The 23328-nt window shown below is 32.5% G+C and overlaps 2 protein-coding genes and 1 long non-coding RNA gene across 5 annotated transcripts; all 3 read right to left on the bottom strand.

Annotated features, from left to right (window-relative positions):
• Positions 1 to 6718: 6718 nt before the first annotated feature.
• On the bottom strand, positions 6719 to 8285 carry LOC107897272 (mediator of RNA polymerase II transcription subunit 18). 2 transcript variants are annotated; one of them, XM_016822667.2, is made up of 5 exons: positions 8125 to 8285; positions 7931 to 8038; positions 7638 to 7695; positions 7199 to 7555; positions 6719 to 7044 (listed from the first exon to the last, which is right to left on the bottom strand). In XM_016822667.2, exons 1-5 carry the CDS (start codon positions 8153 to 8155, stop codon positions 6942 to 6944), a joined length of 657 nt encoding a protein of 218 aa, XP_016678156.1. In that variant the 5' UTR covers positions 8156 to 8285; the 3' UTR covers positions 6719 to 6941. The 2 variants fall into 2 exon arrangements, with proteins under 2 accessions (XP_016678156.1, XP_016678165.1); XM_016822676.2 differs by having other exon boundaries at positions 7931 to 8030.
• A 3329-nt stretch (positions 8286 to 11614) lies between these two features.
• Positions 11615 to 16156, bottom strand: LOC107897290 (cytochrome c oxidase assembly protein COX11, mitochondrial). Of its 2 annotated transcripts, none has more exons than XM_016822687.2 (8): positions 15744 to 16156; positions 15100 to 15201; positions 14450 to 14798; positions 14288 to 14340; positions 13423 to 13495; positions 13234 to 13338; positions 12073 to 12153; positions 11615 to 12003 (listed from the first exon to the last, which is right to left on the bottom strand). In XM_016822687.2, the coding sequence occupies exons 2-8, from the start codon at positions 15177 to 15179 to the stop codon at positions 11902 to 11904; spliced, it is 843 nt and encodes a 280-aa protein (XP_016678176.1). In that variant the 5' UTR covers positions 15180 to 15201; positions 15744 to 16156; the 3' UTR covers positions 11615 to 11901. The 2 variants fall into 2 exon arrangements, with proteins under 2 accessions (XP_016678176.1, XP_040937550.1); XM_041081616.1 differs by having other exon boundaries at positions 15012 to 15201; positions 15744 to 16155.
• Positions 16157 to 20576: 4420 nt separating this feature from the next.
• LOC107897304 (uncharacterized) lies at positions 20577 to 21830 on the bottom strand. Its single transcript, XR_001684101.2, has 2 exons — positions 21626 to 21830; positions 20577 to 21075 (listed from the first exon to the last, which is right to left on the bottom strand). It is a non-coding gene; the product is annotated as an uncharacterized lncRNA (long non-coding RNA).
• Positions 21831 to 23328: the final 1498 nt, after the last annotated feature.

Genomic DNA, 23328 nt, shown 5'->3' with positions numbered 1-23328 from the left:
TGTTAATTAAATGGCTTTTATTTATTGAATAATAATAAAAGAATAAAGAGAACATGGGTGATAAAAACAAAGTGTTCATCTTTGTTTCTTGAAGAACCGAATGTGAAAGAAGTTTAGGGGAGGAACACCATTCGGTCATCCTAGTCTTAATTAAGCTAAAGAGAAAGGAGGATCGAAGTCGGATAGGGGAAAAGAGAAGGCAATAGAGTAGCCAATCTACTACCGTTTCAATATACCGAGGTAAGTTTTTAAGTAGGCTCTTCTAGTATACATAATTAAAGATGCCTATAAGAATATGGTAAATGAATCGAAATTTTTGGTTGGCACTTGAATAAAATTATTCATTAATTAATGTGGGTATGCGATTCATAGTGAGGATCATTTGGAGTTAAGCTGTAATGGTGTTATGAACATGTGAATTTGAGTATAACTTTGGAGTTGAAATGTGAATGATGATATGTATATTGATAGAATCTATCCGGACTAAAGGTCCGCAGGCTATGAGCTGGAAAAAAAAATATAACCGGGTTAAGTCCCGAAGGCATTCGTGCGGGTTATTATAACCGGGTTAAGTCCCGAAGGCATTCGTGCGGGTTATTATAACCGGGTTAAGTCCCGAAGGCATTTGTGCTGGTTGTTACATCCGAGCCAAATTTCGAAGGTATTTATGTTTGGAAAGGTGCGACTTTATCGTAATAATTCCGATTAATGTGCTCATAATCCCTAATATGACCATGTATAGATCGTATATACATTGGAAAAAAAATTGGTACAGTGTCAGTTGTGATTACATAATCGAATAATGCTCTTCCGGCCATTTCTTAGGATTATATGAAGTCTATAGCTCACTCGAGCTACATGAAATTGAATCAAATGAAATTTAGTTAAGTTTGACTTCGAATGTATAAACCTATTGATAAATGTGTAAATTAAAACGAATACGTGATCTTGTGCATAGGCATTTATTTATCCTTATGAATGCTATTTCTTTTGTGTTTTTGTTTCAAATGAGTTCCTTACTTATAAACTTACTAAGCATCGAAACGCTTACTCTGTTGCTTAAATTCTCTGTATTATAGATTTTGTTCGTCAGCTATCGGACTCGGAGGTGTCAAAGTCGAAGTCATCCACACTATCTAAGCCACTTTTTGGTACTCTTCAGTTGAACTTGATAATGGCATGTATAGGGCTGACCCTTGTTGTTAATTAATTATCCTTTAGTAATGTATATTTGTATAGCCATGCGAAAATGGCTTGTATATTTTGAGTATAACATTATGATCATTTTGTATATATGGTCTTATGATATGGTTATTAAGTGGTGTGGAAATGTTTGGTAATGATTAGCCATTGGAATGGCCAATCATGGTCCTATTGGTGCTACGTATGTCATGGCTAATCGTGATTATACTTGGAAATAATGTATGTCAATTTACTAGTGGATTCATGGAAAACTATGAAATAGGTAAAATTTACCTCAAAATAGATGCTGACAGCAGCAGTGATGTGAATTTGAAAAATCACTAAAAATAGTATAAATTTAATTAAATAATGAATAAATTATGTAATCGAAAGTCTATTTTCATATGAAAGAAACAAAACGGCCATATGAGCCGTATTTTATGAGATGTTTAAGTTTTTGTGAAACAGGTCTAGAGCGATTTCTGGATCCCCTGTTTTGAATTTAGAAATTCACCATAAATTAACCAGAGATAATTAGAAGTCATGTTTTATATGTACAGATTCCTTTTTGAGTCTAGTTTCATTAGAAACAAACGACATAAGTATTGAAGCCCTGTACAGGGAGATATCTTAGTCGTAATGCATGAAGGTCAGAGTAGTCAAACCCTGAGACAGGGGAGACTTTAACTAATAAACTGTACTAATTGGCCCAACCAAAACTTCTAGAAAAAAATTAGTAAATATATGTATGAGTCTAGTTTCAGGAAAAATTTACGGAATTGGATTTCGAGTTTTGGAACTCGAGATATGATTTTTAGAGTGACTGTGATGCAGTTAGCCAGCTCGTCTGGAAATTTTAAAAATGAATTGTATGAGCTGTTTAAGTAAGGAGTTAAGTCCATTAGCACCTCGTGTTCAACTCCGGATCTCGGGTACGGGGTGTTACATGTGCAATCCCATACAAGCGTGCGTACTAACCCTATTGACATGCTAATCATATCCTAATCGTTTACTACGATCAAATGGGCATTTAAACAGAATTATCACATTTATAATTCAGAGGAACTTCTAAATATACACTCGTACACATGTTATGGTTCAATTATGCTTTTTCCGAAGAACATATAACTCATGCATGTTTATCACATTACAAATAAGTCATACTCACCTAACATTTAATCGAAAACAGTTGATAATCTTAATCCAACATTAACAATGTAATATGGTTTAATTAAGTAATTCACATCAGCATAAAACATAAATATATACATATATTTATACTATGAACTTACTTAATATGTATGGCTAACGGTTGACTCATAGGGACTCATTTGCGATTTTTCTTTTTCCCCTGTTATCCTCCATACGGTTCAATTCTTGATCTATATAATAATTAACTTTAATTTATCAAATTCAAATACATTATAATACTCATTTTTATGCATGCGACTTATAAAATTTATTTTATAAATTTCCCTAAACTTTTATACTTCATTCAATTTAGTCCTTAAAACTAAACTATTTAAATGTTCACATTTAATCCCTAATACTCAACTAATTTTAATAGCACCCCAAATAAACCCTTAAACATTTGAAAATTTCACAAAATTTACATTCTAAATTTTATATATTTTCATATGAGTCCCTAAATTCAAAATTAATCAAAATTCCTTTACAAAATAGTCCTAATCAACAACCAAACTTATAAATCTTTCATCTAATCACATGAACACTATAAATTCATCATTGGCAAGTCCCTAAACCTTTAACAATTTTACAAAATAAACCATGGGTTAACTAGATTAAGTTACAATGACCTCAAAACCATAAAATTTACGAGAAACAAATAGAAAAATCACTTACATGCATTAAATCTTTGTTTGGCCAAACCACAAGCTCTAAAAATCGAGGCTTTCACTTTGTTTTTTGGTGGAAAAACTCAATAAAAAAGATGATGATATTTTTTTTATGTTTTTAACTATTGTTTATTAACTTAATTAATTAAATTTTATAATATTATAGCTAAAAAAATATCATAAACCATCCACTCACTTTAGTAACAACTTAATTGCCTTATAAATCCTTAAACAAGCTTTGATTATGCAATTTAATTAATAATAATCAATAGTGATGAAAGTTTATATCTTTTACGATTTAGTTATTTTTCCTTAATTAACTAGTCAAACATTGAAATTTTCGGACCAAACTTCAAATTACCTAAATAGTAACTGTAAATATTTAATAAAAATATTTACGAGCTTGGCTTATAGAAACGAGGTCTCGATACCTTATTTTCCATAACCATTTAACTCTAGGGACAAACCACTTATATTTAAATATTCATTCAATTAGTAGAAATTATCCAATCAAAATTCAACATAATACTATATTTGACTCATAAGTATTAAATAATAATTATAGACTCACTAGTCAGATTTGTTGTCCCGAAACTACTGTTTTCAACACCACTAAAAATGGGTTGTTATGAATGTACTAAAATATTACTAGCGAAACAAATAATTAATTATCCTCTAAACTAAAGAGCAAAATATTAGAAGTAATAAATAGATTGAGAATTATATTTTACATCCAAACATCATGTTCATACATTAATGAAAAGTTAGATGATGTCATTAGCTTATATGCCATAATCTATATGTTACATTTTATAGCAACAAAAGGGTACAACAGTCTGTGGCATTCTATTATGTCATTATACCAACACAACCATGATTTTTAATAGGTAGAAATAAATCTTCTCACCCATTTCAATCGCACAAAAGAAGGTAGACTTAAGAAAACGAGCATTTGCATTAGATAGTTTGGAATTTTGCTCAACGCAAGAAAGCCCTCATCCTCAGTTAATCTTTCTACTTGACCTAAGGCCAGATATAATTTTTGGGCATTTTCTTGAATTAGCATTTTTACTTCTCTTGAATTAGCACTTCAGAGACAATGCTCCTACTTAATTCAAAACCAACAGTCTGTATGTTTCCCCCCAATAACATGGTAGCATCAATAAGTGAAGTAGAAGAAATTTGTTCACTTACATTAAAATTTTTTCTTCTTCTTCTTTTAAAATGTGGAAAATCTTGGTTTGGATTCGACAATTTCGATTGTGTAGCCGAGACATCCGAAGTTTCATAAACTAGATACATAAAATAACATAAACAAATTAACCTTCCACTATGTTTTAGTAAACCTAATTAATTTTTAGATGATTGTCATTCATAGAACATTTAATTGGCTACTTCTATCTTCCAAGTAGCCCATGCATCCGATGGATGAATATTTACAATATTCGGTTCATCGTCCTCTATCACATTACTAGGTAATCCTTCTCCCAACTTCGGTTCAATAGGATCAAGACTCATATAAGTTCAAATAATGATTCTATTGTGCAACCTCACAGGATAAAATGATGGACTCTTAAGTATTCCCCATCTAAGTTTTAATAACCCAAAGCATCTTTCAATAACATTGCATGCTGGAGCATATTTCATATTGAAAATTTCTTCTGGAATACTTGGTTGGTGACCCGGCACCATTCATTCAAATGATATCATTGTCCGCTAAAATGCACAAGCAAGCCCTCAAAACTTGTGTAACCAGCATCAATTAGATAATAACAACCTATAAAAAAACTATTTATCATGAATAACTTTCCAAAAAAAGTACGATCTTAAAAATTAATTCAAATTCCTCCAATTTTGCACTTTACCATAAGAAAGTTTTAATCCATGTCTCCTACTAATGACATTTCGAAGAACTCGTCCATCAGCAACGAAACCTTCCCAATCATGAAGAACATAAACAAATAGAATATCAGGTGTACGAACACCTAACATATTTGTTGTTATGTCACCTTTTCACGTTCAATATCTAGGTTTATCAAGTTTTGGAACCCTAATCTTAATATGGGTTCCATCTAAAGCACCTAAGTAATTCTACAGAAATAGTTTAAAAATTTCGAGTTAGGATGCTATATTTAAATCTAAATCAAATGAACTATGTACAAGCTATATATGGAACCCACTCCAATACATTGAACCATTTTCACCTTGAGTTCGTAGAATTAGTTGTAATTGGCTCTACCTGTTTAAATAACACGTCTTGTTAGCGTATGACAACATTTAAAACATTGTGAAATGGTCTGCTAATGGTTCCCCCAGACCTATTAAAATGATGCTTGATAACTCGATTTTTAAAGTGATGAGAAATGATATGTAAGAACATTGTCACTTGCTAATCAACAAGCATGTTCCTTGACGACTTCAGTTCTCCTAAAGTTTTGTAACATCTCACATAGTTTTTTAAAAAAAAAAAACTCTATTCATCCTATCTAGTTTCTCAATTTACATTCGAAAGACAAGTTTTTTTGAGAAACAACTAGCAAAAACCATAAACTTCAGATTGCTTACCTACAAAATAAAAAAAATCACAAATTAATATAATTCCAAAATAAGCAACAAGCCCGTTGCGAAATTTTTATAGATTAAGAAGTCATACAAAAAAAAATGAAGCAACCGTTGGAGGGAAGCAAACAACAAACCAAATTTAAATTGCCAAATTTGGAAACATATAAGGAAAATTTAGTGGGAAACAAAAAATAAATCTTGAAACAAATCAAATTTTTTCTAAAAATCTTGAACTTTTTTAAATCTAAAAAAAAATAACATTACCTGATTAATGAAAACTCGGGGCAAACGAAAAGAAAAAGACTTGATAAAAACATTTTTTTTTCTATAATTTTTGGGTTCATCTAGGAAAAAAAATACATTGGCAAAGTAATAGTCGGGGAAAAAAGAAAATCCAAAAAAAAGCAAATTTATTTTTTAAATCTTCACATTTCTTTGTTAATTTAGGGAAAAAATCATACCCAAATTAAGCCAAATTCAAGGAAACACAACATTAAAAAAAAAAAAAAGGCAAAGTCTTTCGAAAAGAGATGAAGATGGAAAATGAATAATATAGAAATTTTAACATAATTTACCTTTCAATTAGGATAAACAACTTAAAGCGAGTGAACAGAGCATCTACAAGTCGCCGATTTCAATCGTAGATTTCAATTTGGAGAAAGCAATTTGAAAAACCAAGCGAGCAAACAATATAAAGAAGGGATATTTTGGTCCAGCAATAATTTCGATTACATTTTCATTTCATCTGAAATGGAATCCCTATTCTTAGCCCATGTCATGGAGTGACTATCACAGGCCATCCCGTAATAGCATCCATTTCCATTACGGGCCGGTTCGCCAACTCCCCTAACCAAACAAAGTAATAACCTAAACCCACCGAATAGACAAGTAATAGTTATGGGATTACACTCAACCAAGCATGGTGTCAACACAAGCTAAGTCTTCAAATATGGTATTCGTTATTAATAAAATTTTCTAATTCCACAAATGAAATTAACAAAGTGATATATACCATAATTTAATATATATATTTTTAAAAATGTAGAACTTGTGGAAAATTCTTAACTCATTTGTGAAATAAACTATGCTTAACCTGATGATGGCTCATCTCACGAATATTAATTTCAAGAAGTTGTAGTATAGAAATTCTGTGTTTAAAGCTCAACTAACCTGTACACATCCCATCCAGAAGCTCCATAAATTCCCCCATCGTTTTTACAGTCTAATCATGTGTCTTGAGATTAAAACTACAGTGACATTATGTTTGATAGCCATATACGAGGAGAATGAATCAACTATGCAAAAGTACATAATCAACATTCTGCAATTTTACAAATCCAGTTACAAGGTTGTGCCCCCACCATCAGACATAAGAGATGCAGCAGCTGCAGCAGCCGTAGGCACAACACCGGTTGAAACACCTGGCTTTGACAAATGCAGCAGCCTGTAAAATTAAACACCACAAGCTTGTATCAGTTCAATAAAATACAACCATCTATAAATTAGTGTGTCGGTTTCTAAGCACATAGTAAAAATTGGATAAGATAGACAAGTTGGGCAATAATCATGCATGTTGAGAAGGCAGATTAATTTCTTACGGTGCAAGATATTCGCAGAAGGAAGACACAGCAGCAACTACTTCATTATAATTTTCCGATGTTGCAGGGGCGGTCACTTCTACCAGCTGTATACCAGGTGTTACTGGCACAGCCTCATCGGTTGCGTGCAGTTTTAGCATCTTATTAACAGATGAAACAGTTACTGTTATCTGAGCACCCCTTTGGAAATGAAAGGTGATTCCCACTCTCAGCAGCTCATGATCCAACTTGTATCCGAGTGCATAAAATAATCGAAGCACATTCTTGCTTGCTTTGCTTTCTACCATACTCCTAACCAGAACAGAAATTTGCTCTACCCCAGCACCCCTCAATGCACCCCCAACATGTTTAACAGTCCTACAAACAATATAGAAGGCTATAAACATCCAAAATAACAATCAAATACCCAAAATTAACAAAACTAAAAATTCTGGTTTACCATGTAGGTTCAGACTGCTCAAGATCACACAATAATCTGACCTCTGAAGCAACAAATCCTGTGAAATTCATAGCATTAGCAGCGCATAACCAAACAATTTGATCAAGAGGTTTATTAATTACTAGTCTTATATTACAAATAAAGCAAGTGATGACTCATGAATAACTACATGATTAAGCAGCAAATTCATTTACAAGAAAAACCAAAAAGCAAAAATTGCTTCTATCATCTGATACTTCATAGGCTTGTAAGAAAAATTAGAACTTTGGCAAAGTGAGAACGTGAATACTTACCAAGATTTGGGCCACTTTTAAGGCAAATTTCATGGACTCTTAAGCGTTCTTTATTAACCCCACAAAGACCCTGAAGTAGAATTTCGAGTGCTTCAACATACTGCAAATCTCAAAAAAAAAGAACAGAAACCAAAATCTTCTTAACATGATTTCCAAAGTTGGTTAAAAAAAGTACTTTTGGCATGAATTTTTACCTGTGTCTCTATAATTCCTTGAACAACACATTCCATTTTTACGACTTCTGCATTCAAACCTTATTGTTTTGAACAATGAAATGCAGCAGGCAACTGATAGAGGAGCTCACTATGAAACCCTTTTTCTTCTTTTTGAATATTGAAATGGGAGTTGAAATGTGCTGTCACCGACCCAAAAACAAATTACAGGCTGAAACTTCAAAATGTTTTTTCTTGGATTGTTTGACCCAATGTACGCCCAGTATCTGACGACCTTTTTTCTATTACATCTATATCTATATATACTACACATAATATTTTCACCCTCATTAAGTAATAGGGTTATGTTGGATTTTCACTAAATCTTTTCAATTGAATAAATATTTTTTCCAGGTTGTATGAAGCAAGCCTAACTGCCTAAGGCTAAGGATTCCAATGAATATATGATCTTAAAAATTATGCCATTTATTTCTCAAAATTGATTTAAAATCCTAAATTAAGTGAAAATTTTAACCACGAGTAAAGAATGCCACAAACTTCTGAGATCCAAGTATGCAAATGGGAAGAAAAAACTAATGTTGTTTAGAGGACCTACAAAGCAATAGTTCTTAACTTGGATGAGCTTAAATCAAACAAGTGCAGATGCAGTAACACCCACTTTGAATAACTGGGGAAGTTTCTTAGTGTCATAACTCTAGAAGCTAAAAGTATTAAATTTTACCTTTGTTGGCGAAGTTTCTCAGCCACAGGATCAAGGGGCTCTTATTTAGCTACTTCAACAGTTTCCCCTTTCTTTTCAGTAGCTTTTGATGCAGGTTTCTTAGGGGCCTTCTCTTCAAGACCTCTTGAGACAGCCTGTTGATAACAATTAAGGAAACAACACATCAACACAAGCAAATAGTTTTTCTCTATTATCAAATATATAACACAAATATCTTTTCTGCAATAGCATTCTTTGCACAGAATGACCATAGAAAACATCTAACAACTTACATATGTAACAAGTAATCTATGCTAATGAAGACAAAACACAGATCTTCAACAGTATAATAGCAATTAAGGAGAAGGTGAACTACTTTAAGTAATTAAAAAGCTAAGAATGTGATGGTATAATCCAATACTAAGGTGAAAGAGAACTACTGTGAGCAGTCTGAGCATTCAACAATACTTTCACAAACCAAATCTAAAGATCTTTCAAACAGAAAATTAATCAATTAAATAGAAGGAAAAGAAGAAGAGAAAACCCTGTTTTCCAAATGATTTTGATATATATGTTTATGTCATTGAACTTGCAAATTGGAGAATGGCAGACAAAGGGCGAGACCAAGACAGAGAGAGTTCTGCATTTGGTTCTAAACCAAGATAGAAACTAGCAGATTTGGGTGAGTGAGGAGTTTGTTACTAACATTACTTTAGGGTCAAGATGATTTGTGGTGGAAACAATGGTGAATACTGATGCAACAATGGAAGTTTAATTTTTGCTTCCTCTACCTCCCATGGCTAAATTACAATATAGATGGGGGCCAATGAATTGTTATTCAGGCTGCACTCGAAATAGAATTGGAAAAAAAGGGCTAAATGACATGACGCATAAAAACTCGTTCCTTTCAACCAAACACATGTTTAGTAGGGCCCTTAAATAGATAGCACATTACATTGAACCAAAAATGGTGTTAGTGTCAGATTTAAATTCAACGTCTCATGCAATATGATAAGTTCTTAACTATTTAGTTACTATTACCACATTTTAATTAATAAGGGTACGTTTGGTTCACTATAGTTCTAATGAAATAGGGTTATAATTGAATAGAGCTGTAATAAGTAATTCAACTGTTTGGTTGAATGGAATAGAATAAAACTGTTATAGTATTATTATGTTTGGTTGAATGGAATGATGTTGTAATAGTTTAAGGAAAAAAACTAAAATGATCAAATTACCCTTAGCTAATTTTTTTTAGGTAGATGATTATTGTTTTTGTTATTAAATTTTAATAAGATTATTATTGAAAATAATTTAATAAAATAATAAATAATTTAACCATATTTTAACATAATTATTATTAAATATAATTTAATAAAAAAATATAATTTAATAACATTCTTAATATAATTATTATTATATGAATTAAAAAATTAAAATATATCATACTATAAAAAAATATATAATCTACTTTATTATTTTTAAACTACAATGCATATTTAATGTGCTAAAATATCATTAATGAAACAAATAATTTAATTATTCTACAATAAAAAATAAAATATTAGAAGTAATAAATAACTTGAAAATTATATTTCACATTCAAGCATAATATTCATATATTAACAAAAAGTTACAAACCAAAAGTTGTAAGGACCAAGTCGATAGTCAAATTGATTTTACCACTAATTTATCAATGAATTAATTAATTAAATTATTAAAAAAATTATAAAAATAATATTTATAAAAATTAAAAACCGATTAACTAGTTTTTTAACCTAATTCAACAATTCATATAAATACATAAGGCAACCAATTTGATGCCTTTTCCAACTTGGATACCCAACCTAAGGCAACCAATTTAATGTCTTTTCTAACTTGATACTCAACCAATTCCTGATTAAACCAATCAATTTGATCAAATCCAAACATCCATGATGAACCAATTTGATCAAATCCAAATAGATTCATGAATTTATTTGATAATCAAACCCAAAAATAGTTGAAGGAAATAAAATCTCAAATCATTCTGGTAATTAATTATTGTAGACATGATCCAATGAACATCAAACAAGTCCCTTCTTCATCAATGAACTTTGACATTGTAAAAAAAATAGAATTATGAGGAAATCGACAGAAACCAACAACAAATCTAGGCTTGATGTATTGCTCCTTTGTCTAATGAGGCAAAGCATTCATCACTTACACTCAGTGGATAGAAGAGCATTGGCTTATTATACAAAAAGATTCAGAAGCAGATGATACCATAGTTGAATTTGAAGTTAAATACAGATTCTTCTAATAAAAGAGGAAGTGGATGAAGATTTTGCAAGGCTTAGGCTGCCTTTTTTTTCTTTTTCTTTTAAAGTTACACTTGGGATAGGGTTCCCGTCTTCCACAGTTAATAGAAATATTATTCCTTGTACAGAAATGAATTGGTTTAGTATTGTTATATATGGTATCAACAACTTCATCACACTAACTTACAAGTGTTAAAACATTAGATATAAAATAAAAAATTATTATTATAAATTTAAACTTACTACGAATGAAAAACATTTTCTTTATTGTTGTCGCAAACAAATCATATAAATCACTAAATATTAGCAATTAAAATTAGTTTATTACTAACTCATATATTAAAACCTACCATTTTTAGTTAATTTGATTATGTTCATTTTTTTCCTTTTCAATGCACAAGATCTCTTGAATTATATCAAGAGATTACGATGAATATGCTCATGTATGTACTTGGTATGATTGAAAACTCACAACGACCAACGCAGACAAACAGTGATAGGAACTCCATAGTAGATAAAACACATACGGACAGTGACATCGCATTTACTCCATACTAGAACAGCCAAGGATTTTACACAAGTTCTGCACTTCCTTGGTATGAAGAGGGAGGAGCCTGGTACAAAAATAGACTGTTTCCACCATAAAGAGGTGAAAGGAGACTAATAACAAAATAATTCCGACAAAAGAATGTTTCTTCTCCCTCTTCTCCGAGTATATGAAAATGGGATCCTAACCAATAGTTTTTATTCTCATGTGAATGATATTCTATTTTCACTATGAATTTATATATCCCCCTTCTATTCTTCGGAAACCTTGAAAAAAGTATATGATAAAATCAGGTTGTTTATACCATCCATTCGGGCATCTGTGTCAAACTCAGGATCTATGTAGAAGAAAACCTGCAAGAAAGTACAGGTTAGTTGACAATCACCAACTAGTTTTGCCTTTTCAACAGTAAAAAGGCTTACAGGCATGTCAATCTGCTCTCCAGGAAGAAGACGCTGCTCCTCAAAGCAAAAGCACTGGATTTTATTGAAATAAACAGCAGCCTGAAGAGGAACACGAACAAGCAAGAAACCGAGTCAAAGCTTTAAGGCTTGTGATATGATAATGACAAACATTACCAGTAAGTTAATGTGTTCCAATGTAATCAATTTTTTCGCCCTAAAGGTTTTTTTGCTTCCACTTTCTAGCTTATCATCTCATAAGAAGCTCATTGTATTTCACCTAATGTTTCTTTGGTCATCCAATTTGTAGAAAAGGATAATCAAACTATGTAAAATAAAAAATAAAAAAATTAGAGGATAAAGAAAGCCAAGTATTGGTACAAACATATGAAAACAACTGCGTGGTTCGAAAGTGAGCTTTAACCTGCCTCACGGGCCATCTTCAGGATTGGAATTCTATCTTAGCTATTGGATACTTTAGGCCTATCTTACATAAATATTATTTCCTTTGTTGCTTGCAAAAGGAAAATTAAAACAAGAGTTGATTGCAATAATTTTATCTCAAACTTGAAGATACCCTCATTAAGAAATATTCCGATTAAATTAACAGTTGTAATACAGATTCTTCCTGGCTAAGACCATTAGAAAAACAATATTGCAGATTCTCCTATTGTGACACCTAGAAGCCCCAATGGCAAACTATAAATATAAAATAATGATACCGGAAACCTTCAAACATGCTTTATAAGAGATTAGGCATAGACTCATGCGGGTTCCACTGAAAAATTCCAGAAATAAATTTAGACACGGAGTGAGAAAGAGAAAAGGAAGTGTATGTCATGGAATCTATGACATGCACAAGAGGAAAAATGAGTAGCAGAGCTCAGCAGACAATTTTCTCAATCCAAACTAGAAATGTAGTAACAAGGATATGACACAGAATAAATTATTTGAACAATAATATTGAAAGGAAGACTACTAAATCATGTACATAATTCAAGCCTAAACAGCACAAGTCAAACCTAAGCTAGCAAGAAATGGTTAAAAAGCCTAATGGCTCACACAACCAAATAACGTTTGAGAGGTTGACAAAGATCTAAACAAACACCAATAACTTAACTTTAGAAATAACAAATTTCAAAGATCCAAATTTCATAATGGAGCATGAGAAAGTATCAGTACCTTCATAGGGGTGACGTTATAAGTAGAGACACCAGTTATGGGTTTTGAACTTCGGTTTTCAGCAGTATAAAAAGCAAGAGCACTTTCTCCAGGCTTGACTCTCACCTAGCAGAAAAATAAAAAAAATAAGAAAATAATTGATAAAAGCACCACTCTACAGTGCCCCAAAACAACAGAGAAGTTAAGAACCTGTCTTTGAGTTGGAACAAATTTCCAGGGCATTCCGTCCGCCACATCAGCATTGAATTGCACTACTATCTCCCTAAAAGGATAAGAGAAAATTTCTCAAACAAAGGCATAGAAGTACAAGAAAGATCATATCGTGATGCAAGTCTAACAGCTTCATAATAGCATCTTTAGAAATGCATGAATTGAATTGAATCAAACTGGCTGATGTGAAGTGATGAATGATACCAAAATTTACCACCTCACTCCTATTTGTTACCCTCTTGTAAAAAAGTCGCATCTGTATAAAGAGTATAATCAGAAGGGAGTGATACCCTGCAATCTGTCTTATGACACCTTTTATGGTTTTGCCTCATAAAACATCCCATTCCCCTCTTGATTTGTTTCAGAAATAACATACTAAGACCATTATTGGTTTAAGTTGTTTCCCCATCATACTCAAATGTTTCTTGCAACAAACAAGTTTCAACGTTTTCCCATCATTTTTCTAATAAGAAGAATGGTAACCGGTTTCTCATTGAGGGAATGAATAGAAGTTAGAATAAAGCCTTATCACTCTCATAGGAACTCGTTTCTGTCCCATTCTTCCACAAATCTCACTTTAAAAACAATAATAATAATAATAAATAATCATGATTACAACTAACCAAAGAAACATATACATATCTAAGCAGAAAATGTCAAAAAGTAGAACTGAGAATGTTACAAGCAGAAACAAACCCCAGAACCAGGTTCAACACATAAAACAGTACAAAAACTAAGCATTGAAATAGAATCACAATAAAATTAACAGAAAGGACATTATGATGATAATCATGAAAAATATAGATAAACATAAGCTCTTACATCCAAAGCCTAGAAAGTGCACCTTGTTGCTACTGTCCCATCTTTTTCATGCCGAGCAATCTTTTCTTCAACACTCTAAAGAAAACAAGTATATGTTCTGGTTGAAAACCAATAGAAAAAAAGAAAAGAAAAGCCTGAAAATAGTAAAAGGATAGGATAAAAAATAGCACAAACTCAGCTTCACCTCACGTCGTTGGACAGTACCACCATACCCAGTAGCCTGGCAGAATCTTCGGTATAGTGGGACGGCAGCGTAACTACTTCCCACCATTGCAAACACTAATGCAGTAAGATACAAAAGAGTCTTTTTGGATTTCTGCTCAGTGGAAGCATGGGATGCATGAGAAGCATAGTGGCGCTGACTGCTAAAGGAAGATAATCTCACTAAACATCGAGAACCATAAGGATGGAAATCAAAAGACCTTGTTAGAGGCTTTGTGCTAAATTCCCATCTTGGCATCAGACCATTGTTGCCACACCCAGAAGAAGCTTTAAAGAACTTGTAACTCGAATATAAAGAATCAGGAAGAAACCTGGAGCACCAAAAAATGTTCACTCGGGTAATACACTTCTTAGAATAGCATGCTTGCATTAAGGTTGGGACTTGGGAGAAATATGAAATGGAAAAGAAAAAATTTTTGAACTCTGGATGTATCCAAATTTCAGAGAATTACCCTTTAAAGGCTAAAGCAAGACTGTGAAAGAATAATTTAGATTATTAGGCTTTTACAACCAAGCATAAATACCTGTGTCTTAGTTCTTCAAGTAAAAGTTCCAAATGGCACAAGCAAAATTAAAAGGCCCAAATTTGTATATTGGTAACATGGTGATTACCTTGATTCCTGTGACAAAATCCGTAGATTATTCGAGTGATTCAAGAGAGAAATTCTACTTGAAATTCTTGACCATGACATGATGTTAGGCACCTATGTGTCACTGCAAGTGCAGCAGCAAAAAAGAAAGAAATGAACATTGAACAATAAATTCTACTAGAAAATCTTGACCATGACATTATGTTAGGCACCTATAGCAATTGAATTCGAATTTCAGTTTGGTTATAACAAGTTACAATAAAATCAAACCAAATCAGAAATGATAAAAGGAAGTCTATATATATTCATTATAATCAAACACAAGAATGGCTTTCTTTAACAAAAAAGTTTCCCAATGAAAAATTTTTAAAACAAAGAAATTAGATATAACAAATACCAATAACTTTTCCACACCATATATATATATAGCAGACTAAAGGCAAACAATAGTCTACCAGTTCCAAATTCGAAGGAGCAAAGCAGTGTTTCACATAAAAGAAACATATGATATGGTAGCCACTATCAAACTAATCAAAAGCATAGACTAATTTACTCAAAAAGGACCAAATTTTGAGCAGGAACGAGTCGAATAAAAGTAACCCATATCAGAACTATGGACATAAAGCTTGAAATAAAATGATGAAATTAATAACGAGAGCTTTATACCTTGGAAAGGGTATTAGCCAAAACTGAGGATGGAATCCCAAATTAGTAATTGTAGCGTCTTCTCCTCGGTTTCAGCCTTGGAGCTTCTGGAAAAGTTGGAAGCTTGAAAGCGTGGGTAGCTGAAAGAAAGGAGCCGCTTTAGCCTTCACAGGAAGCGAGACGAGAGCAAAGGGAAAAATAAAACTAAACAATAGGGTTTGTCAAAGGGTTGGTCAGGATAGAAGCATGAAAAAGAGTGAGAAGGTTGGAAGGAAATGGGAAGAAGAATGAAAAAAAGAAGATGCTTCAGACGTGAGAATGAAAAAGAGAGAGAGGTTGGAAGGAAATGGGAAGAATGAAAAAAAGAAGTTGCTTCAGACGTGAGAATGAAAAAGAGGGAGAAGGGTAAAGTTGAAATCACACACGCTGAATGGGTAAACGGCAGTTTTGCCTTGAATAAGGCTGTATGGAATAGGGCTGCAATAGCCCATTACAGCCAACCAAATAATGGAATAGGGATGGGCAACTCAATTCAGCTCTAATGGTTTAGCATTATAGCTAACCAAACATACTGTAAACGAATAACATTCTAAATAAAAAAATATTTTATTAATTATCATAAAATCTAATTAATATATGATTGATAATTAATATTGTTTCAAATTCTTAGGGATTAAATTTAGGAGTTTTATTCTCTTTCCTTATTTACACTATACAAACTTGTATATAAATAGGCTCACTCAAGAAATGAAATATAAGTACCTTTTCATTAATCTATTTTTTTCTTGTTTGCATTCTTCTCTTTGTATTCATCAACATGGTATCAAAGCCACTTGGCTCTATTCAATGAGTTCGTGTTTGTTGTTTGGAACACGAATCATTAGGGTATTTTGTTGTTTCCACTAGCACAGGAAGGTACGCCACTAGCTCGACAACTAAACTGCTAATTCCGGTGTCCAAGGGGTCCGCATGTAAGCACCATGCGCCGCCAAAAGATCCAAGTACTCTCTTCACGTGCGGACGCATGTGGGCATGTGGGGCAGTGTTAGGCCACGGCTTCCGTCTCCAACATCGACTTCTTGGTCCAATTATAGCCCGATGGTCTAATGCTTGATCAATTGAAGATCCGTGGGTCTTTTTATTTTTATTTTTATTTTTTAAGGTTTCACATTGTTTGGGTACTATTCACGAGCATTGTTTGGATACTGCTCAATACTGTTTGAGTACTACTCAGGTATTGTTTTGGACCATTTTTAGTGTTTCCTTTTGTTGGTTTTGCTACCTTCCGTCTTATTGTGGCTCCTTTTGCTTCATTTATGGATTCAGCTAAATCTAATGCATGTTTTATTTTCTTCATTCAAATTGGTCATCAATCAGAATCTACATATCATGACAGGTAATCCCAATCCTTCTCTACCTTTCAATCACAAGATTCACCTTCTCTTATTGTTAATGCTAATGGAATCACTTATAAAGTTGTTGGTTCTGAAAGTACTAACGTAATTTCATTTATCACCTTATCATCAGTATTAAATTTACCTAAACTCACCTTTAATTTAATCTCAGTCAGTAAACTTAACCGTGACCTAAAATGCACCATCTCATTTTTTCCACCATTGTCTTTTGCAGGATCTTGTGACGAAACGCACTATTGGTAAAGGACATGCATTTGATGGTCTTTGTATTTTCGACTCGTGGGTTCCTTGATTCGTTACTTGTCCTAATGTTCTCTATCCGATCAAAGCACATTGTCAATTGGGACATCCTTCTCTTTCTTTGTTGAAGAAGTTATGTCCACAATTTCAAAACCTACCTTTGTTAGAATGTGAAGCATGTCACTTTGTGAAGCATCGACGGAGCCCCTTAAGCCCGAGATCTAACAAATGATCTAATTCCAGTTTTGAATTAGTACACTCAAATGTTTGGGGACCATATTCGGTAGAATTTAAACCTAGATTCTAGTATTTTGTTACGTTTGTGGATGATTATTCTCCAATAACATGGATATATTTTATGAAAAATCACTCAGGGGTGGATATATTTTATGAAAAATCAGTCAGAGGTGTTTTTTCATTTTCGGACTTTTTGTGCTAAGATAAGAATTCAGTTTGGTGTGCCTATCCAAATTTTGCGCAAAGATAATGCTAAAGAATGCTTTTCCAAATCTTACAAAGCCTTTATGATCCAAAATGGGATTTTTCATCAATCCTCGTGTTGACACGCCATCTCATAATGGGGTAGCTGAACGGAAAAACAGGCATCTCCTAGAGACAATTAGAGTTCTTTTATTTCAAACAAAAATTCCTAAATAATTTTGGACTGATGCTATTTCAACAACCTATTTTTTTGATCAATCGCATGCCTTTCTCCGTACTGGATGGTGATAACCCATACAATGTTCTATTTCCATCAAAACCATTATTTCCGATGAAACCAAGAATTTTCAAGTGTACTGTTTTGTTCGAGATGTTCGGCCTCATGTCACTAAGTTGGATCCAAAATCCTTAAAAGTGTATTTTTAGGGATATTCTTGCCTTCAAAAGGGATACCGATGTTATAGTCCAGACCTCAAGAAATATTTGGTGTTTACAAATGTTGCATTCTCAAACCAAGTATCATTCTTTTCAAAAGAATCGCCTTAAAATCTTCCAAGACAAGGGGAGGAAGATGATTGATTAATGTACACTGTCACTAATCCAACTCCGCCATTGGCTACTCAAGTTTCCTCCAGACAAAAAGAGACTCATGATACATGTCTGATACCTGTTTCTTCATTATCAAATCCAACCCTTTTACCAGTGTTTCCACTGTCTGATCCAACCCCAAGTGACCTTAACCTTCCCATTGCTCTACGTAAAGGTAAACACCAATGAACCTATCCTATTTCTAATTTTGTTTCATCTAACCATTTGTCTCCTTGCTCTTTAATTGTATCCCTAGATTCTATTTCTATTCCTAAGACAATTCTAGAGGCTTTGAATCATCTTAGTTGGTGTGATGCGATGTTGGAGGAAGTACATGCATTAGATGAAAATGGTACTTGGGACCTAGTGGATTTACTTGTTAGTAAACATGTTGAGTGCAAATGGGTATTCAACATTAAGGTAAATCCAAATGGCTCAATTGCTAGACTTGAAGCTAGATTAGTTGCAAAAGGTTATGCTAACACTTATGGTGTGGATTATTCAAATACTCTCTCATGTGGCAAAACTCACCTCTGTTCATCTATTCATCTCATTAGCCACTTTTCATAATTGACCTTTTCACCAATTAGATATAAAGAACATCTTTCTTCATGGGGACCTCCAAGAAGAAGTATATATGGAGCAACCACTTGGATTTGTTGCTCAGGGAAAGTATGAAAAAGTATGTCATCTGAAAAAATCTCTTTATTGATTGAAACAAAGCCCTTGTGCTTGGTTTAGAAAGTTCAATGAGCTGGTTCAATAGTTTGGGTTGAAGAAAAGCAATTGTGATCATTCTGTGTTTTATAAATGATATGAGGCTAGAGTTATTCTTCTTGTAGTATATGTTGATGACATTGTTATTACAAGAGATGATGCTGCATGGATCTCATCTCTAAAGTATTTTTAGCATACCATGTTCCACACAAAAGATTTAGGTCAATTAAAGTATTTTTCGAGGATAGAAGTGATGAGATGCAAGAAAGGAATTTTTTAGGTCTCAGTAAAAGCATGTTATCTACTAGCAAAAATTGGAAAGTTGGTAGCCAAACCTTGTACTATTCCAATGGTTACCAATGTGTCTCTCACAAAGATGATGGTGATTTCTTTGATGACCCTAAGAGGTATAGAAGGATAGTTGGGAAATCATATTATCTCACCGGTAACTCCTTCGGATATTGCATTTGTTGAGAGTATTGTTAGCCAGTTTATGTCTGCCCCCATTGTCAAACATTGGGCAGCCCTAGAGCAGATCTTATGTTACTTGAAAAGAGCTCCTGGACAGAACATATTATACAACAATCATGGGCATACCCGTATCGAGTGTTTTGCAAATGTTGATTGGGCCAAATCTAAGATAGATAAGAGGTCTACTACTGGATATTGTGTTTTTGTTGGTGGAAACTTAGTATCATGGAGGAGCAAGAAGCAAAATGTTGAATCTCAGTCTAGTGCAGAATTGAAATAAGGCTATGGCACAGCCCACGTGTGAAATTATGTGGATATGACATCTGTTAACTGAAATTGGGTTGGAGTATTCCTCAACAGCAAAGCTCTTGTGCAATAATCGAGTAACTCTTCATGAAAGAACCAAACACATCGAGGTTTATTGTCACTTTATTCAGGAGAAAATTTTGGACAATTCAATCTCCATAGGTTATGTGAAGACAAGAGAACAACTTACTGATTTGTTTACAAAGGCACGAACAGTAACAAGTGGAGCATGATCAATACCTATGCTCCAGCTTAAGGGGGAGTGTTACAGATTCTTAGGGATTAAATTTAGGAGTTTTATTTTGTGTCCTTATTTACACTATATAAACTTGTATATAAATAGGCTAACTCTCGAGATGAAATATAAATAACTTTTCATCAGTCTATTCTTATCTTGTTTTCATTCTTCTCTTCGTATCCATTCACAATTACTTATTAAATAAATTAATTAATAATTGAATATATTGATTTTTCTTTTAAGTTTAAATCAATTGAAAATGTTGAAGAGTGCAACGTCAAATTACAGTCCAAGCGGATGGACAATATTGCAGATTAATTTAAGGTCAACCCAAATACAAAACATTGATTTATGATGAAAACCTAAGACATTAATTTATCAAATAGTATCAAGACAGGTATAGTTTTATGGATTTGTTCCATCATAAATTAGTGTAACTTGGAAATAAAAATTAATTGATTATGAAGTTGAAAGTATCAAAATCTTACATCTTAGGTTTTAGTAACAAAAATAAAAGTAACTAATCAATTCAAGTTTTTTGCTCATCTAATCTAATCTAATCGAAGTGGACTGCATTATTGGGATACACTTACGCATTCATCATAATTTTTTTATAAAAAAGTTGAAATTTACATGGATATTGTTATGATGCAATAACAGAAAAAACCAAAATTGAGGCTAACGTCTGAACTTGCATGTAATTCAAAAACTGATAGGAAACGATCCAAGTAGATGATATTTAGGCAAAGACTCGAGAGTCCAAACTAGTAAAAAATGAAAAGTTAAGTCATAAATTGTTAATTTTTAGAATTATATTTCAAACGTGATAAAAAAAAGTTGATGGAATTATGAAGCAAACCTTTTATTACTCAAAGATCAAAACTTTTCTAGGAAAGAAGAGACTTTTCGGGAAAATGAAGAGAATAGTTTGAGAAACCTGCAAAAAAAAAGTCATAGTGAAATTGTTAGTAAATAAACTACATTGGTAGCTGAAATATATACATTGAAATTCATTGAATAAAAAATGCAGCATAATGCTTCTTGAAACAAATGAAAACTAGTTCTCAAATTCAGTTCAATTCCTCTGCTTTCTGAACTACCAAACAGAGTATTATTGATGAAAATAATTGATTTTGAATCCATAGTTCAACATCATACAACACTAAAATTTTCAACGTAAAACCAAAACTAAACTTAGAAACAAGAAAAACAACTCCCTGCCCACTCAAGGAACTACAAATTTTCCCAATTTCTCACTCAAAGAAAAACAGGAACTCATTGAGAAACCCAAGAACCCAATGTTTAAAAAATCTCCTAAAATTTCAAGCTTTTAACATTCGAGCAAACCAATCAACCAAGTCCGAAAAACCCAAATTATTATTGCTCTTAAAATAGTGATAACCAGCATGTAGATGAGATGCATCAGCCATCGCTGTAGAGAAATTTATTAAGAGATTTTATTGAAATTTAGATGCCAAATTACTTACTTCTGTTAACGTTGAAGGACCAATTCAGAATAGAAGGGGAGCAACCACCAAAAGAGATGACTGATTCAAAAGGCAAGATTTATACTTGCGGAGAGAAACGGTAGACAGAGAGAGGAGAAAGAATTAGGGTTTATTAATTTGGGATTTTGGGGACAGGGGAGAGAGAGACTGTAAGAAAACTGCTTAATTCATAAATCACCGCTAAATTATTCCCATTTTCTTTTTTTAATGGATTATTCCATTTTCTTCGTATAAAAATTACCTAAAATGATATGTAAACTATTTTTTTATCAATATTATTTCAATCGGATCGAATCAATTGGTTCCATGAGAAATGATTAGAGTATCGATCTTCAAAATCGATTAATTCAAAAATTGATATAGGGTGGTTGAATTGAATTTTTTTAATTTTTAATAAATTTTTAACTAGATTAATTAAATTGATCAGACTAAATAACTAATTAGTCTGAACGGTTCGACCATCAGACCAATTTAAAAAACATTTATTTTTATTACTTAAATTAGGTATAATGACTTATTTAGTTCTTCTACTTTACAAAAAAATATTATTTTAGCACTTTACTTAATTTTTTATCTATTTTAACTTTTAAATTTATATTGTTTGTTAAATCACTCAAAATAGATGAAAATGTTAATCTCTATTAACTTTACTAATGTGACATTTATCTATATACTAAATTAACAATTAATTAATTTTTAAAATTAAAAATATTAAAATAAAATTAATGAATGAATATAAGATTGAAGTTATTAATGAATAAAATTGGAGTCAATAGTATACAGAGAGTAGACAACCAAACCACAAAAACTACTCAATTGTTCATTGTCTTAGCAAGGGGAGGCAACACTTGAGGTGGACATTTTTGTACGAGTTCACTTGAGGTTTCATAATAGGGAGACAAGAAAGTTCACTTGAGGTTTCACAATAGGGAGACATGCATGTGTTTGAGACCTTAAGGCGTCAAATATCAACGAAAAAATTGACGTTATTGAGCATTATGATGTTGATAAAAAAAAATTATTGGATCTTATTGGAAATGGTTTACCGATCAGGCTGTAGATTGAATGAGGTCAAAAATTTGTACTATGGTGGGTTACTTTCATCATTAAATTACATGTAAAATGCATTCAAAATTAAGTTAAGAAAAGTATCCCTACAATAAAATTAAATTATTTTGTAGCATTCAAAATTAAGTTAGAGAAGCCTATGAACTAAGCTTATGTTTGGTTCAGCTGAATGGGATTCCATTCGGCCTCTATTTAACAGTGCCACAATGCTTTAGAATTTTGGTTCACCAAGTAAGTGATTCAATAGAAATAGAATTCAACACCTATTACTTCCCTTCCTGTAATAGAGATTCAGCGGTGGTGGGGGATCTGACTGGTCCTTTAAGCTAATGACAAAAAAACAACTATTTTAAATATTTAAACTTCAAATAAATGTACTAACAGAAATGACTGGAATGAAGCTTTGGGTGATTTTTACCCCCCCAAAAAAAAACACCCAATTAGAAATACAAATAGAAGAAACATGGATGAAGCTTTTGGTGAAAATTTGGGATTTTCTGGGTTTTGTGATCTGAAACAGTAGCAGAAGATGACAAACAGAAACTGGGTTTTGTGAATTTCTTTTTTATGTTAATGTAAAAGGGTGGAGTCAAGGGGCTGGTCCTAAAATGTAA

Source organism: Gossypium hirsutum, chromosome A11, assembly GCF_007990345.1.
Source record: "Gossypium hirsutum isolate 1008001.06 chromosome A11, Gossypium_hirsutum_v2.1, whole genome shotgun sequence".
NCBI classification, from domain to species: Eukaryota; Viridiplantae; Streptophyta; class Magnoliopsida; order Malvales; family Malvaceae; genus Gossypium; species Gossypium hirsutum.
Note: the sequence above shows the minus strand (reverse complement) of the source record. Positions and strands in the feature narration are given on the sequence as shown.

Bases quoted from the DNA above. Each gene is read 5' to 3' on its own strand.
- LOC107897272 (XM_016822667.2), bottom strand. From the start codon at position 8,155: ATGTGTTGTTCAAGGAATTATAGAGACACAG. The intron at 7,696-7,930 runs GTAAGTATTCAC...TGAATTTCACAG, and splicing joins TAAAAGTGGCCCAAATCTTG to GATTTGTTGCTTCAGAGGTC. The intron at 7,556-7,637 runs GTAAACCAGAAT...TATTGTTTGTAG, and splicing joins GAGCAGTCTGAACCTACATG to GACTGTTAAACATGTTGGGG.
- LOC107897290 (XM_016822687.2), bottom strand. From the start codon at position 15,179: ATGTCATGGTCAAGAATTTCAAGTAGAATTTCTCTCTTGAATCACTCG. The intron at 13,496-14,287 runs GTGCACTTTCTA...TTATCCTTTTAG, and splicing joins GATGGGACAGTAGCAACAAG to GGAGATAGTAGTGCAATTCA. The intron at 12,154-13,233 runs GTACTGATACTT...GTTCCTCTTCAG, and splicing joins ATAACGTCACCCCTATGAAG to GCTGCTGTTTATTTCAATAA.